Source organism: Cavia porcellus, unplaced genomic scaffold (genome assembly GCF_034190915.1).
Source record: "Cavia porcellus strain 051 isolate PalLab524CR breed Dunkin Hartley unplaced genomic scaffold, mCavPor4.1 scaffold_4, whole genome shotgun sequence".
Classification (NCBI taxonomy): Eukaryota; Metazoa; Chordata; class Mammalia; order Rodentia; family Caviidae; genus Cavia; species Cavia porcellus.
This window is the reverse complement of record NW_026947487.1, coordinates 101,629,142-101,644,851: the sequence shown is the minus strand read 5'-3', so window position 1 is coordinate 101,644,851 and position 15,710 is coordinate 101,629,142. Positions and strand designations below refer to the sequence as shown.

Genomic DNA, 15,710 nt, shown 5'->3' with positions numbered 1-15,710 from the left:
GTCCTTTTTCCTGTCCTTGTCATGGACCAGGAAGTTTATATGTGTAATCCCATGGAAATGTTATTGGAATTCTGGCAAGTTAATTCCAATCTTGATACCCCCAGTGCAATCCACAGCAAGAATAAAGACACCAAGGCATATTTATAGTTATGGGCAGCGAAGAGATCCTGAAGCTGATCCAGATGAGAGTTCAGGGAACAAAGACTACACCAGGGTCTAACCCGCGTTTTATTAATTGGTGAAGGGAGGAGCTAAAGGATGAGTGACTGTGAGAATGGAGGGAATTAACCTGAGTGCTGTGAGGTTAGCTAGGTCTAGGCTAGCTAGACCAGAAAGCACTTCTGCAAATGTGCAGAGGAGAGGTGGAAAGACCGATCTGCATAACACACTTGAGATAGCATTTAATGCTTAGAAGGCTTTGTGCTTCCGTGCTGATGTGCAGACCTTTTCTGCCCTGGAAGTCATAGCCTTTTAGCAAACTCCACTGACAGCTGGGAGTGTTGGCTCTGCACCCTGCTGGGTTCAACCATTTTGGGAGACACTGAGGTGGGGAAACAGCAACTGAAGTCTGGCTTCAAAGATTATGCATCAGTACTTCAGACAGCCCTATTTACATTGCTTAGAGTCAATTAAAGGGAAAGGGAAGTAGCTTAGGCAGCACTGTACAGATCAGTACTTGGGGATAGGGCCAGGTTTAGCCAAAGTGGGAGTAACTGTTCTGTACTCAAGGAGAGCCGTCCAGCTGGTCTTCTACAGTTCCTCAGGGAGGAATAAGCATTCTGAGGCAGTCACGAGAAGGCTTGTGTGGTTTTTGTTGTTGTTGTTGTTTTGAGACAGGGTCTTGCTGTGTAGCCCAGGCTGGCCTTACACTTGTGGCCATCCTCCTGCCTTGGGTTCCTGAGAGGGAGCATTGCAAGAGCTTCTAACAAGGGAAGGCTCCCTCTAAGTGGAGGCCGAGGGATGAGGGGAAGCATATTCCAGGTTGATGTAACAGCTGTGCAAAAGCCCAGCTGGCCTCAGGTGCAGAAACTGGGAGGCTCACGTAGCTGGAGGAAAAGGAGACTGGTTCATGGATGCTAGTGAGGTGGGGCAGGGCCAGGGCCAGAGTAAAGATTTCGGAGTTTATCCGAAGAGCAATGGGAGGCTTTTCAAATTTTTATTTATTGCGTTTTGAGTTTTGAGGTTTTTTCCTTTTTAACTAGAAGGCTCTAGCCCATATATATATTTGTTTATATATATAGTGCTGGGCATAGTGGTGCACCCCTGTGATTCCAGCTTTCTGGAAGACCAAAGCAGGAGGATAGTAGGTTCAAGCCTAGCCTAAGCAAGTTAGCAAGATTCTCTCAAAATATATAAAAAAACAAAACAAAACAAAACAAAACTGGGGAACCAGGTGGGATAGCAAATACCTATAATCTAAGTACTCTGGGGAGCGGAGGCAGAAAGATCACAAATTTATCTCCCAACTGAGCAACATAATGGCTTAGAGACCCTGTGTCAAAATATAAAAGATCCAGGTGTGGTACATGCCTATAATCACCCTTTAAGAAAGCTGAGGCAGGATGATTGCTGAGTTTGAGCCCTTGGGAGGCTGAGGCAAGAAGATTGCCATGAATTCCAGGACAGTCTGGGCTACATAGTGAATTTAAGGCCAGCCTGAACTTTTGAGACCCTGCCTCAAAAGCAAAACAAAAAAAACAAAGCCGACTGGATATGGAGAGGGGCAGGTAACTCCTGGTTTCAGCATCTGGGTTGCTGTTGCTACTGAGACAGGGAACACCGGACAAATACAGGTTTGAGGGGCAGAGTGAAGAAGATCATGAATTCTGAGTACCTTTGAAAGATTCCTGTGAAAACGTGTCCATTGGATATCTACATCTGGAGCTCAGAAGGTGCGGGCTGGAGATTCCCAGGTGGGCACCCATGGGAATGGAAATGGTGTGTGAGCTCCTGGGTGCAGGGCAGGGTGAGAAGCGAGCCTAGCACACAGCTTTGAGGGTCACTGGCCAACCAGAGAAGGTGAACCGAGGAAGCAGCTCTGAGCTGCCCAGCGAGTGGCACACACTTGTCATCCCAGCAGGAAGGGAGAGAGAACTGCAAGTTTGAGCCCTACATGGGCAAGGTAGGGAGAACCTTCCTCTACATAGAAATGAATGAAAAAGACAGAGGGCAGACAGATAGTTTGAGGAATGTAGCTCAGCGGTAGAGTGCTTCTGGGTTCAACGTCAATTACCACCAAAGAAAACCAAAACCAAAACCAAAACCAAAATCAAAACCAAAACCACAGCCAAAACCACAACCATAGCTCAGAAGCTTAGCTGGAGAGGTAGGCCAGCTGGAGGCTCCGGAGTGTCCTTGTGTTCTGAAGATACACATGAGACAATCTAGGGTAATAAAGTGTCATGTCAGAAAGAAAAGACAGGGTAATGGAAGAAATGTGAAAAATGTTAGTATCTGAAACTTAGGCAAGGTGATAGAGAAGTTTTTGTATTGCTTTTGAAACATTCTGGCAGGTTTTAAAGTATCTCCACACTTTTAAAAATGAAAAAAAAAAAAAAACAAGTCTAAAAGCAATATTTTATTTACAGTATAAAGGTTACAAAGGTATATATGTATTTATATATATAATACCCTTAAGTTACAAACTTTCATTGTAATGTACAATGCCATATGTTGATGTGCAACTCAAGGGAAAGTATTGTCTATATATCTATATTTATAGATTACACATAAAGCTTTTTTAAAAAGAATTAAGAACATAAATACTGCCCTTTTTATGCCATGAGTTTTTGATTTGGTAGCCAAAAGATTTAAGATTTAAACAACACTTAAAAGGAAGTCTTGTTTAGGTAGTGGATTCTAAAAAGAAAAAAAAGAGTATCATATATTTAATTATAAGATTATTATTATAACTTTCTAAGTCTTTATACTCAACAACAAAAAAATGAAAGTAGTGTTGGAAAGAGTAATACAAGTAGATAATACCAGAGTCTGCAAAGATTAGCCAAAACAGGTTTCCAATCTATAAAGGTTTCCCACATTAGCTTCGACAAGACCTCAGGTGAGGTACTAACAGGGAAACAGATTCTTTGGGAACATTTTTTTTTGTTTGTTTTTTTGAGACAGGGTCTCCCTATGCAGTTCAGGCTGGCCTTGAACTCGTTTTGTAGCCTAGGCTGGTCCCGAACTCGCAACGACCAGAAAACCATGTTTTTCTAACGCTGAAACCATCTAATAAGTTTATAATAACCCTAACACTGGTGTCTTGCAGCGAGGAGAACATCAGAACCAGCTCTTGTAGTCAGGACAGGTTTGCTACCAGTGAGATCATCGTGGAGACTGGTGATTGTGAAAACCGTAAACTTTGTACAGATTTTCTCTCCCCCAAATTCTGTTTCACAAAACCAGTGAAAAGAGACAAATGACATCCACTGTCACAAGATAGAGACAGAAGGAAGACACTTTTTCATCCTACAAAGGACAGACACCTACAGGCCAATACTGGGGTGTTGGCTGTGATAAAATACAATCATTAGCACCTGGCTGTTGAAGGACAGGTGAAAGTGCCAACATGTGGAAAGTGACCGCATTTTTGTGCACTACCCTGGACACCAGAAAGCAGAGGCAGAGGAGCCACGTCACACACACAGCTCAGGTGCTTTTTGGCCGGGACTGGGGATGCTGCCTGGAAAGCTGACCCTGGCCACCCACAGAGGGCAGGGTACTAGGAGGGGAATGTTATTGGGTGAAGATCGTGGAATGCGGTCAGCCTCTTCAGATGCCCTTTCGAATGCCAAGCATTCTAGGGTAAGTGGAGAGTTTTGCTGAGTTTTAAATATCTTCAATTTGATTGATCATGAGTGGAGACACACTCCACCATGGACAAATGCTTTTTTTTTTTTTTGTCTTTTTCCTTTTTATTGGTACCAGGGATCAAACTCACGACCGCCTGCTTGCAAGGCAGGTGCTTATGCCGCTGAGCTAAATTCCCAGCCCCTTAACAAATACTTTCAGCAAATGAGATGCTTAAATGGTTTGTGTCTCAGTATTTTTTTTTCTTTTTCTTTTTTTATTGGTACCAGGGATTGAACTCATGACCACTCACTTGCAAGGCAGGCGCTTATGCCACTGAGCTAAATCCCCAGCCCCTTAAATGGTTTGTGTGGAAATGAGTGGGTTAGCAAAATTTAGAAAGAAGGAATGAGGAAATACACATTTATCTTTGCAGTTAGAATTAAAAGGAATTTTAAAAGCACCTTTCCCACTGATCTTTCAGCAACAGAAGTTAATTTCTGTTATGATTTACCTTATGTACAGTGTTCTTTCCCAAACTACTGCTTGATTTTTCATTTTGAGATTACACATAATGAAAAGACCAACCTACTTGGCTGGGTGGTGGCACATGCCTGTAATTGCAGCACTTGGGAAGCTGAGGCAGGAAGATTGCTGTAAATTAGAGGGAAGCCTAGGCTACATGGTGAGTCCAGACCAGCCTGAACTACACAGTGAAACCCTGTCTCAAAAGCAAACAAAAAAACCCCCCAAAATAATAACAACAACTAAAAAAAAAAAAAAAAAAAAAAGACCAACCTACTCAAATATGGTTGGATCTCTTCTTATTGGCATGGGTCAAGGTCCAAGTATCCTTTCAAAACAATTTCCAGTTCACCATATGCAGATAAGTAGAACTGTGGATATACTTTGGTAAAAATATGAAGTGGTTAATTTACCTAACTGCTGATGGAGAGAGATGGCATGGTGAAATTGAGGAATAGTAGATTGTGTGGTACTTGATGGCAGGAAATATCTTTGGATCGTTGACTGTCTGGTACAGAAATATACATTAATAAATGCTAAATAGATGAACAAATAAATGAATTAACGTCATTAACCAGCTTTGTAGTTTAAAAGTTTCTCCAAATCCTCAAAGAACTTTCTGTATAGTTACAAGAGATTTATGTCACTTTGGGAGAAGTGCCAGAACAGTCAGGGTTGAGGGCGTGTTTGTGACTGGGATAAAGAGGGACTCAAAAATGTAAGAGCTGTATCAACAGCATGGAAGTGAGACTACTACAAACTGAGGAGAATAGAGGGTTCATGCTGAGTACTGGTGGCTCATGTCTATAATCCCAGCACTCAGAAGGCTGAGGCAGGAGGATCACTGAGTTCCAGACCAGCCTGTGCCAAAAGGGAGCTCAAGGCCAGCCTGAACTGCCGAGTGAGACCCTGTTTTAAAAAGACAAAAAAGATGGGGCTGGGGGTTTTGCTCAGCAGCATAAGCGCCTGCCTTGCAAGCGTGTGGTCATGAGTTCGATCCCTGATACGGGAAGAAAATAAAGGGTTCAGGGTGTGGAAATCCAACCAGGATTCCTAGTCCTACAATGTAATGATGTATCATTTCTGTATTACAGGTTTTTAGTTTTATCTGCTCTAATTTAAATGGGCCAATTCAAAGATTGCAGTTTGCTGAATACAATCAACTGGTCAAGACATTTATCCATTACATTAAACATAGATTTACTTCTAAAACTAAGATGTGCTTTGGTTCAGTCACTCCCAGTGGAAAGGAAGAGTAAAAGTGGCAAGAGATTAAACTTGTTTATGTTTTGAAGTAAATGAAAAGCTGGGAGTGTAGCTCGGTAGTAAAACATGCTTAACATGCAGGAGGTACTGGGTTCAATCCCTAGCACCAAAACAAACAAACAAAGAGACAAACATCTCTTAAAATACTCTTTTGAGTTAATGTGTAACAACCTTCCTTCTAGCTGGCAGTTTAACCAGTGTCAAAAAGAAACAAGAAAACAGATGTGTTCTGTGACTATTTAGTGTACCTTGTCCTTGAACCCAGGTCCCTGACACCTTTGTACCTTACCTTTAACTTGAAATTTCCTCCTTTATCAGAACAAACCTGTATCACTGATCTACCACACATTTAGTTTTTTTTTTTTTAAGAGAAAGGGGTTCAGATCAGCCACTTAACCAGTATTACTAGAGTAAAATAAACTTGATCTAACATCGTTACAGCCTACAAATAGCTACATTGCTCACAAACACGTAATCCTGAAATATAGCATAATGATTTTAAAACTACTATCACACATTCATTGTACTCAACATAGTGAAAGTCAGAGCTTAAAATGAGGGGAGTGCAGACTGCTGCTATTGACTTTTTGGTAGAAAGACAAAATAATTCTAGATTATTAAGCAATTAAAAGATACAGAGTGGGAAAGGATAGATTTTCTCCTTTTATCTTCAGCTGGAAAAAGAAAAGCCACATTCAGTGAAAGATTTCCCAATTTAAAGTAGAACATAATCCCACCGGCACATATATTATAGCTGATAGATAGGTAAGGAGAATGAATATGACTCACTGCAGAATCTCAAATTTAAATAAGCCTCTTTTCACTACACAGTTATTAAGATTTGCTTTGAAACCTAAGAGATTTAGCATTTTACATCTGCATTAAGGATTGAAAAAAGACCTTTGGCTTTCTAACCAGCCATTTCGTTCATGGCATCCACAGCTGATGGCAGCCACATGGAAATGTATGCTGGATATTTGGAGAGTTTAAGTACTACATACAATCAATAGCTTATAACCAGTGAAAATAATGAACATAATTCAATGCAAGTATCCAAGATAAAGATACAAAAAGCAGAGAAAGTGCTCGAGTCTACAGGTCTTCCCTGAAAGTTTTCAAAAAGTTTAACTCTTTAAGCAGGTAGGGTTTTTTTTTTTTTTTTTTAAATAAATTTGCATAGCAGCTTAGAAGGCAATTTGCATTAAAAACATGGACACATTCTTCCATAGTTTTGAAAGCAAATACATCCACATGCATATAAATTAAAGTAGAAGTCCTTTACTTTCTCACAAAAATTTTTAAAAAATCATTTTTCACACACTTTTGTCTATAAAACCATTTACAGCTAAGCCTTTTTTGGGGAGAAATACAATCTTGTTCAGATTCCAGTTTAATTTTTTTAAAGAATAAATTTTGGTTCATCAGCTAAGCACATTTAATCAGCTAAAAAAGCTTTGTTGCCATTCTACTTAAAAGATAAATTAGGAAAACAAGTACTCAGTATAACAAATGGCTAATGTTTATAAACATTTAATGAACATTAGCCATCTGTTATATATAACATTTGTTGGTCAGATTTTTCAGCTTAAAAATAATTCAATCACTCCTGCTATGCAAAAATTTTAAGTGACAAAGTTTGTGAGAGTTCAGGTGATTAAAAAACAGGCACTGTAAGACTTTCCCCGGTGTAAAAAGTGCTAAAACATGGCTTTAAAACAGAAGAATGGTATCTAAAATAACATTTTTGATTGCCTGTATGTGTCACAATATTTTACCTGGAACCCTGTCTACTAAGTAGCTAGGTTTCTTCTCTCTCTCTCTTTTTTTGTTTTTTTGAGACAGGGTCTCGCTATGTAGTTCAAACTGATCTTGAACTCATAGTGATCCTCTTGCCTCAGCCTCCCAAGTGCTGGGATTACAGGCATGCACCACCATGCCCGGCCTAGTTAGGTAGGTCTACAGTTAAAACTAATAAATACTGTATAAACATACATTTAAGTATTTCTTCACATAAAATATTAGATACTAATTTCCAGATAAGTTTTGTTTAAAGACTTCAGGTAAGGCCTTACCTTTTTCAAAAAGAGAAAAATGGAATTATTTCGTTTAGCCCCTTCCTTTCCTTTTTATGGGAAGAAAGGAGGGAAGTTTTAGGGAAAGAAGAAGACTGTTCACATACACACTGACTACTTTTAGACATCTGCGTGGAATGCAGAGAAGATGCCTAAACCCAAGTCCTGGAGGGCAGGGAACAGTCCATCTGAATGTGGGGTGGGGATGATGGATTATGGGGCAGTTTCTTTCCATTCTCGACAGGGGAGCCCATCATATCCCCAACAATTTTTCTAACTCCAAGCGAAAGGAAATGATAATTTAGCTGGTTCTATAAAAAAGGTGAAACATCAAAATGTACATTTGAGTCATTACTTGAAAACAGCCATATTTTGGTATCGAAATACAAAACACATACATATTAAGTTGTCTCACTCAAAGAAGCACTTAATTTGATTTGCAAATTCTTTCAACATGCTTGATTGAAGAACCACCTGGACTCCTCATGACGGAAGGCTGTTAAAGTAGGTAAGACAACCAGCTCAGGGCTCTTGGTGTGGAGCTCCTGGTGGACAAAATCTTTCCACTATGCTTTTGTTTCACGTCAGACTCTAAGATACCATTACCAACTCTGTGGGCCTCAGCGCTACATGACAATTAAACTTGAACATAATGAGTTGAAATGTACACATGCCTTGCCCTTCCTGCCCATGTTAATCACACCCTCTTACAGACTTTCATGGTGTTCTTAATGAGCAGGGTGGCCCTGAAGGTCGAATGTAGATCTCACTGGCTTTGCCTTTAACATAGAAAACGTCAGTGACTGTCAGTGCTGCTCAAATTCGTGAATGTATCACTCAGCACCTCATCTTAATAATAAATGGCCAAATTCTCTTATTATTTGTTGAAATTTTGCTTCCAGAAATCAAAACACTTTTTCCTCTCAAACTGCAAACATATCTCAGGTGGAACCGACATCAGGTTTCTGAATTTTCATGTTTAATTTTTTCTGAGATGGGTTTTGTGAAGTTGCCCAGGCTGGCCCCTGAGCAGCTGGGATACAGGTGTGCTCCACTATGCCCAGCTGGGTTTACTAATTTTTAAAACACGAAAAGCTCCTGCAGATATTCTTGTCTAGATTTATATTTCCAGTTTTAAGTGGCTTAGTTTACTCATTTTTACTTATGTGAAGCGGGAGGAAGGACAGGCATCTCTGCCCCACCTCCACACCCCTTTAGTCTCACTTCACAGGGAAGAAGGCCTAGTGGATGGGCAGAGGGAGAACCGGGGTTACATGTGTGTTCAGGTGCCTGCTCCTTCAGACCCCCTGGCAGTGGGTGCACACCCCAGCCACGAAGCTCAGGGTTTGTGTGTGCAGCTGTGGTCCCCATGCATCTGTAAGGCCACCTGCCTCCACCCGATGCTGTGCTCCCACTTTCCCGTGGAGCTCCTGATAGCCTAGAAAAGAATTACTTCTGTACCATTCTTTAGATAGCACACACAACATCAAAGTCAGTATTTCCTTTTCTTTTAGATCTAGGGACCACGCTAATTTGGGCATGTTATACAGATATTATAATAATATTATTTTAAATGTCGTCAAAGATAGATACCTCTTTTAAATTAGGAAAACAAAATGAATCCTCCAAGATCATAAAAATCAGCATTCTTACTGCTGTTGTAACCTAGTACTGACACCTGGCAAGGGTTACCAAACAAAGGTAATCATGCCGTGAGCTCACTGCAGGATTCCTCATGAAGCCAAAGCGATGTCTTGAGCTGGCAGCTGCATGTCCAGCCTACTCTGCTGCTAAAAGAGGACGAAGGCTAGGCCAGGTCCTATGTGGACTCACACAGCCCAAACAACTTGATATGGTATTGTGCTTTAAGAGTTGGATTCACCCAAAAAGTCTACTCTTAAAACAGGCTGGCGCTTGAGGTTTATCTTTCTCAAAAGGATCTGGCCACTAGAAGATGCCATTAAAGAAACCCACTTTGAAGACTACGTCTTGAAACTAGGAAAGATGATATCCCTGGAATGGTAGTGATACCCAGTTATTCAAATAGTGACTGATTGGGCTCCACTAATCCTAACAAAAGGCACATTTGGTAAGCAATAAAAGATGGCTTAGCTTAAAATGAGGATTTTCTTTTAAAATAAATCTTATACCCTGGCTCCTACCAAAGATAAAATCAGAAAAGGTTAAAACAAGTAAAACTTTCCTTCCAGTGCAGTTATTTCCAAACTGCATTTCAACCTGGTCACTGCCAGAAAAGGAGTAGCAAGGCAAATCAAATTCTGCAGTTTCTGAATCCTAAAGTTAGCACTTATGCTCAATAAAGCTGACGATGGGCAAAGTGGTGAAGGGCAGACCTGATGGAGCATGAGCCAGGACAGGCGGCGCAAGAACCCTTTGGTGATGCAACTCAAGAGTGTCACAGGATTAGGGGAGCAGGTGAGGACGGTAAAAGCTAATGAAGCATCAGCCTATCTGAGATGAGCATGAAGCAGCAGGCCGCTGCACACTAGCACCTGGGAAGGGAAATTCACCGAAGAAAGAAGTCAAGGCCAAGCCTGAAACAAGCCCTGCAGGAATAAGAGAAAGGAAACAGCTCTTGGATGGCTATTTGACTATATCCAAAAAAAGCCCTGCAGCAAACAAACAAAAAGCAAAAAGCCACCATTTTTAACTGGGGAAATAAACCTGATTACTTATAAACCACATTATGAAATGAGACAATAAGTCAACAGCTTCATTTTGGAGCTTAATAAAATCCTAGAATTTCTGGCCAATGTAGCCTATTCTTTAAACCCAGTTACGGTTCAGCAGTGATTTGCAGGTCCTTGGGAAGGCACTGTACTAGAGGAGAGAGAGCAAAGAGCTTTCTTTTGTGCTTTTTTTTCTTCTTTCTTCTTCTCTTTTTTTTTTGAGGTGAAAATACTTTTGGTGACAGTCAAGCTTCTTTTCTGACGTCTTGCTGCTCAGACAAGCAGTCCCATGCGAGTGACTTTTGCTGACAAGAATGTGTGCAACACAAATACAATTGGCTTTGGACAAGAATGCAGGTCCATGGTCTGTGGAGAAGAGACATTCATTATCACTACCATATACATAGACTTTAACTTAGAAAGATGCCAGATAAACACATTGATATCAGATGTTCTACTTTATTTATTCATTTTTGGTACCAGGAATTGAACTCATGACCTCATGCTTGTCAGGCTGGCACCGTGCCACTGAGCTATATTCCCAGCACAAGGTGTTCTACTTTAAAAATAAATTGGAGGGGATAGGAGTGTAGCTCACTGGTGGAATGTATGCTTAGTGTGTGTGAAGCTTTGAGTTCCCTCCCCAGAACGATAATAACAAAACGCTGGAGTTACAGAAACTCTTAGGAACAGAAACAACAAACAGAAGTGTGCTATAAAGTAAATCTATTCCATGTCATAATGCGTCATTGTGGTGAGGTCCCATGATCACACTTAGGAAACACCTGGTGGTGTAGTGGATTCCACCATGCCTGCAAGAACTAAAATGTAGAGAATTTAAAATAAACAGGAGCCAGGCACAGCGACACACATCTGCAATCTCAGTACTCAGGATGCTGAAGCAGAAGGATCACTGTGAGTTTGAGGCCAGCTTGAGCTACACAGAAAGTTCACGACCATCCTGAACTACATAGGAAGAGCCAGTCAAAAAGACATTAAAAAAAAGACTGTCCAATATAGAGGGCACTGATTGTAATTCTGTTTTCCAGATGGAATCACAGTGAGCTTAGCTGAAGCATGACCATGGTGGGTGTGACTCCGGATATCCTTTACTAGGTTGGTGGTTAGAAGGATAGATAATTCCTGGGGTTAGTTAGGAGGCCATTTTACCTTTACTAAGCACAGACCTCCAATTTCCAAATGAAAAAGTATGACTGAAATTTTTCTTTTCTTCAGTTAGTTTTTGTCTTTTTGAGACAGAATTTTGCTATGCAGTTTAGGCTGGTCTTGAACTTACTTTGTAGCCCAGGCTGGTCTTGAACTTAGAGCGATCCTCCTGCCTCAGCCTCCCTCCCGAGGGCTGGGATTACAGGAGCATATCACCACACAGAGAAAAACAAAACAAAACAAATAAACAACAAAAAAATACTGTCTTAAAGTATATAGCCTAGCATGTATGAATCCTTGAGATCCATCCTCAGTAACATACACACACAAATTACTTTTTTTCTACCATAAAAAACCTTAAAAAAAAAAGAAGTGAGAACGGTTTTTTAATGTGTGGGGAAGAAAACTGCAACAAAAACTTAAATCCAGTGCTGTCTTGAAAACTGAAGAATAATTTCCTGACTCCAAATGAAATAGCAGGCCATAATTATCTTCTGTCTATCCAGCAAGAAACAAAGAGAATAAACAGTAAGTATAAGACGGTTTTCAGATTTACTCTCACCAGTTCTCCCTCAGGACCACCAAAATCCAGATAGAGATTTCTGATGCCGTCATCAGCAGACATTTTCAGCCTTTCAAAGGGGTAGCGGAACAGCACGGCACCAGCGCCTCCGTTCTCCCTGCAGATGGTGAACCCATTCTCATAATGCACCGTGAATTTCACCTCTTGGCCATTTAATGTGCAGCCTGTCAAAGACAAATGGAAAAAATTATTAATAAAGTTCCTTCTCTGTTATCAAGTGAAAAAGGATTTTTTTCTGGCTTCAAAAAAAGAAAAAATCTTTTTGAGAATGTACTCAGAACCTTCTCAAGTGGATTGTTTTGCTCACTGGAGCCAAAAACTTGACTTGACCGAGACTGAGGTCATGTGAGCATCAACTGGACAGTTATGCAGGCAAGTGTGTGGGGCCATGTACACATGGTGGTAACAGAGGAGGAGGGGGCACGGTCATTGCTGTAGGGGAATTCATGAAGACATAGGCATCGTTATCAATCCCCAACGCTCCTCCTCCCTGCGTGACTGGGGACTCAACCCAGGGCCTCTGCATTGAGCGCCCCCAAGACCTGCTCATATATATATATATTTTGTATTTTTACCAGTACCAGGGATTGAACTCATGACCACACGCTTGCAAGGCAGGCGCTTATGCCGCTGAGCTAAATCCCCAGCCCCTTTATATTCTTTTTTTTTTTTTTTTAAATTTTTTTTTTTTCCTTTATATTCTTTTTAAGCAAGGTCTTATCAAGTCAACGTGTTACCCAGGCTGGTCTTAAACTTGCAGTGCTCCTGCCTCAGCCTCCTGAACTTTGGGGATTGCAAGTGACCTCAACTGTATAAAAGTATAACGTATAGAAAATGATTAAACACCAAACTGAGTAAGGTCAAAGTCAAGGAAAGGTTTCCTGGAAGACACTGCATTTAGGTAGGCCACAAGGAAAGGACGAAACTCAAAAGGCAGGGATAGAAGGAGGAGTGGGCAAGAAGAAGGAGTAAGCAAGAAGAAGAAAGAAATAAAGGAGCAAAGCCAGAGATGCTATGAGGGCTGAACACTGCTCAGCTGGTATTTGGGAAACAAGTTTTGCAAAGGAAAAGCCGGTGCTCCACAAAAGTTATACAGTCAGTCCTTTCAAAGATGCAAGTCAAAGCATACATCTGAGTTGACAGGATACAAACAGCCTTGGTGATCAAAATGGCAAACACCTTCTACCAAAGCTCTTGAAATTTGTTTCATTAACATTTGAAAACAGATTTGTTGTTAATCCAGGGTCTACCAGTGAGAGACTCTCTGGGATTTGGGAATTAGCATACTTTTCAAAGAGCTGAATTTAAAATTATCCAAGGATCCAAATTAGGTTATGCTCGGTTAGATCTGATTTAACCAGAAAGAATAGCTCCTTAAGCAGGAAGTCCTATGAGGGCAATGTATTCTTTCACTAGATATACAAAAACACACCGTAAGTGAAGGCAGCTGGTATGTTTAGGAAGTAAGGAAAAAGAACAGATAAAGCCAGGTGTGGTGGTGCACACCTGTAATCCCAGTATTCTGGAGACTGAGATGGGAGGATTATAAATTTGAGCCCAGCCTGGGCAATTTAGCAATACAGACTTTACCTCCAAATAAAAAATTTTAAAAAGGGCTAAGTATGCAGCTTCCTGTAATAGGCCTGGGATCAATCCCTAATACCACAAAAACAATAGAGATAAATATTGGTGACATTCCTTTCGGTCTTACTCAAAGAAGAGTCAGGGGCAACAGACTTTGAATAGTGGTTACCCTCAGGAAAGAAACCTGACCACAGGTGAAAGGAGCTAAAGATGGATAAGATTATTCCCCTGTATGTAGAAGTAATCCAATGCACTGATCTCTAAATGAATGGCCTCGGGCGAACCTAAGGCAGGAGGGCTGCAGCAGACTGTCTGTATCACTGAAAGCTCTAAAAAGTTCACCATCACTAGCAGGGGTTTGGAGGAACAGCCAGACCCCAATCAGGCAACCAAGCTATGGTTCCACTGACATCCCTAAAGCTACAGCACAGTCAAGGTATTGAGGTCCACAGAGAGCAGAGGATCAGCTGTAGGACAGAAAGCTCCAAAGCAAGGATTACCCAAGGCAGGGCAGCAGAAGGTACAGGGAGAAGGTACAGAGCAGGTGGTGAGTTAGTGAGCTGGCAGGTGTGTCACAGTGGGACGAGACAGGCAATCAAAGCTGTGCAAGGTGAGCCAGCAACAGTACAGCAAGCTTGCTGTGTAAGGAACTTCTTGTGTATTCTGTTTTGAATTGTTTCCCCTCAGGACGAAAGGAGAAGAAACATGTGTTTTGTTAAAAAAAACAGACTCTTGTTTATGATTATCTCAAGCTTGAAAAAGAAAAATAAAGATCACATTAAATATGTTTCAGTCTAGAATTTGGGTTATACAGTCATATCTTGTACTTGGCTACTTTGACACTGGTAGACTTTGGTACTTTAGGAATTTTATCATGAAAGTTTTATCCCAGGCATTTGTTTGGTATTTGGTGTGCAAGCTAGAGACTGTCCGTGTTGATTGCCTCTTGACAAGCTAAAGTTTCCAGCCAAAACAATGTAGTACTCATCATGCCTCCCAGAAGCAATTAACAAGGCATACAGACACACCACTGTAATTTAAATTTATAAATTTTATGCATAACCCAGGCATGGAGGCACATGTCTGTCACCCCAGCACTTTGAGAGGCTGAGGCAGAAGGATCTCAAGTTTAGGCCTAGCCTGGGCAACTTAGCAACCTAGTGAGACCCTGCCTCAAAATAAAAGGGGTATGGGTGGAAGTCAGTGCAAAGTCCTGGGTTCAATCCCCAGTACCAAAGGGAAAAAAATCATGCCAAATAATATTAAATAGTTTATTCCTAAATTGTGCTTGAAGCATTTTAAACTATAGTGATTCAGAGCCTGACGCCTCCCTCTCTCACTCGCTGAAGGTTTCAGGTCTTTCTTTGTTGTTACAAGTGGCTTATTATAGCTATCGTCATGTGTTGATTCACTCAAAACTGTTTTGGATGGTCATAAATCCACCATCTACCTTAATATATAGGTAATTCAGTAAAAAATTTAATACATTTATTTTATTAATAAGATTACCAAAATATAAAAGACAATAACAGCAGCATTCAAGGACAATGACAGGACGTTAGATATTGTGGTTTGGAAGGGGAAAACACCGACTGTTTTTGAGATACCCAAGCGAAAGAGATAAATAGAACAAACTGTCCAGTAGTCAGTGCTTCAGCTCCTTTTGTTGAATACAAAGAAGAATGGTATTGGCTTGGGGTTAGCTCAGCAGCATAAGAACCTGCCTGGCAAGCACAAGGTTGTTCGATCCCCCGTACAACAAAACAAAACAAAACAAAACAAAACAAAACAAAACAAAACAACAAGAATGATATCAGAGGAAGAGCTGAATACACAGGAAGCAACTTCATTAGCCTGGTCTCAGAATAACAGAAAATATACCGCAAAACAAACTACCCAGTGGAATCATGAATTATGTCTTAGTTCATTATTTGTATATTTAATTTATTCATTTATATTTCTTCAGCTCTCTGCTCTCATAGGTCAACCGCGAGGACAGACCGACCTATAATTGCAACCAATGTATACTTG

The 15,710-nt window shown here is 40.7% G+C and overlaps 1 protein-coding gene across 1 annotated transcript in view; it reads right to left on the bottom strand.

The window, feature by feature from the left end:
* Window positions 1-2,563: 2,563 nt before the first annotated feature.
* Window positions 2,564-15,710, bottom strand: part of Sntb2 (syntrophin beta 2) — a 111,708-nt gene continuing 98,561 nt past the window's right edge. Inside the window, exons 6-7 of the mRNA XM_003471989.4 lie at window positions 12,075-12,259; window positions 2,564-10,711 (exon numbers count right to left, since the gene is read on the bottom strand). Coding sequence (XP_003472037.1) covers window positions 10,619-10,711; window positions 12,075-12,259 — 278 coding nt within the window. The 3' untranslated portion in view covers window positions 2,564-10,618. The remainder of the gene's footprint in view (window positions 10,712-12,074; window positions 12,260-15,710) is intronic.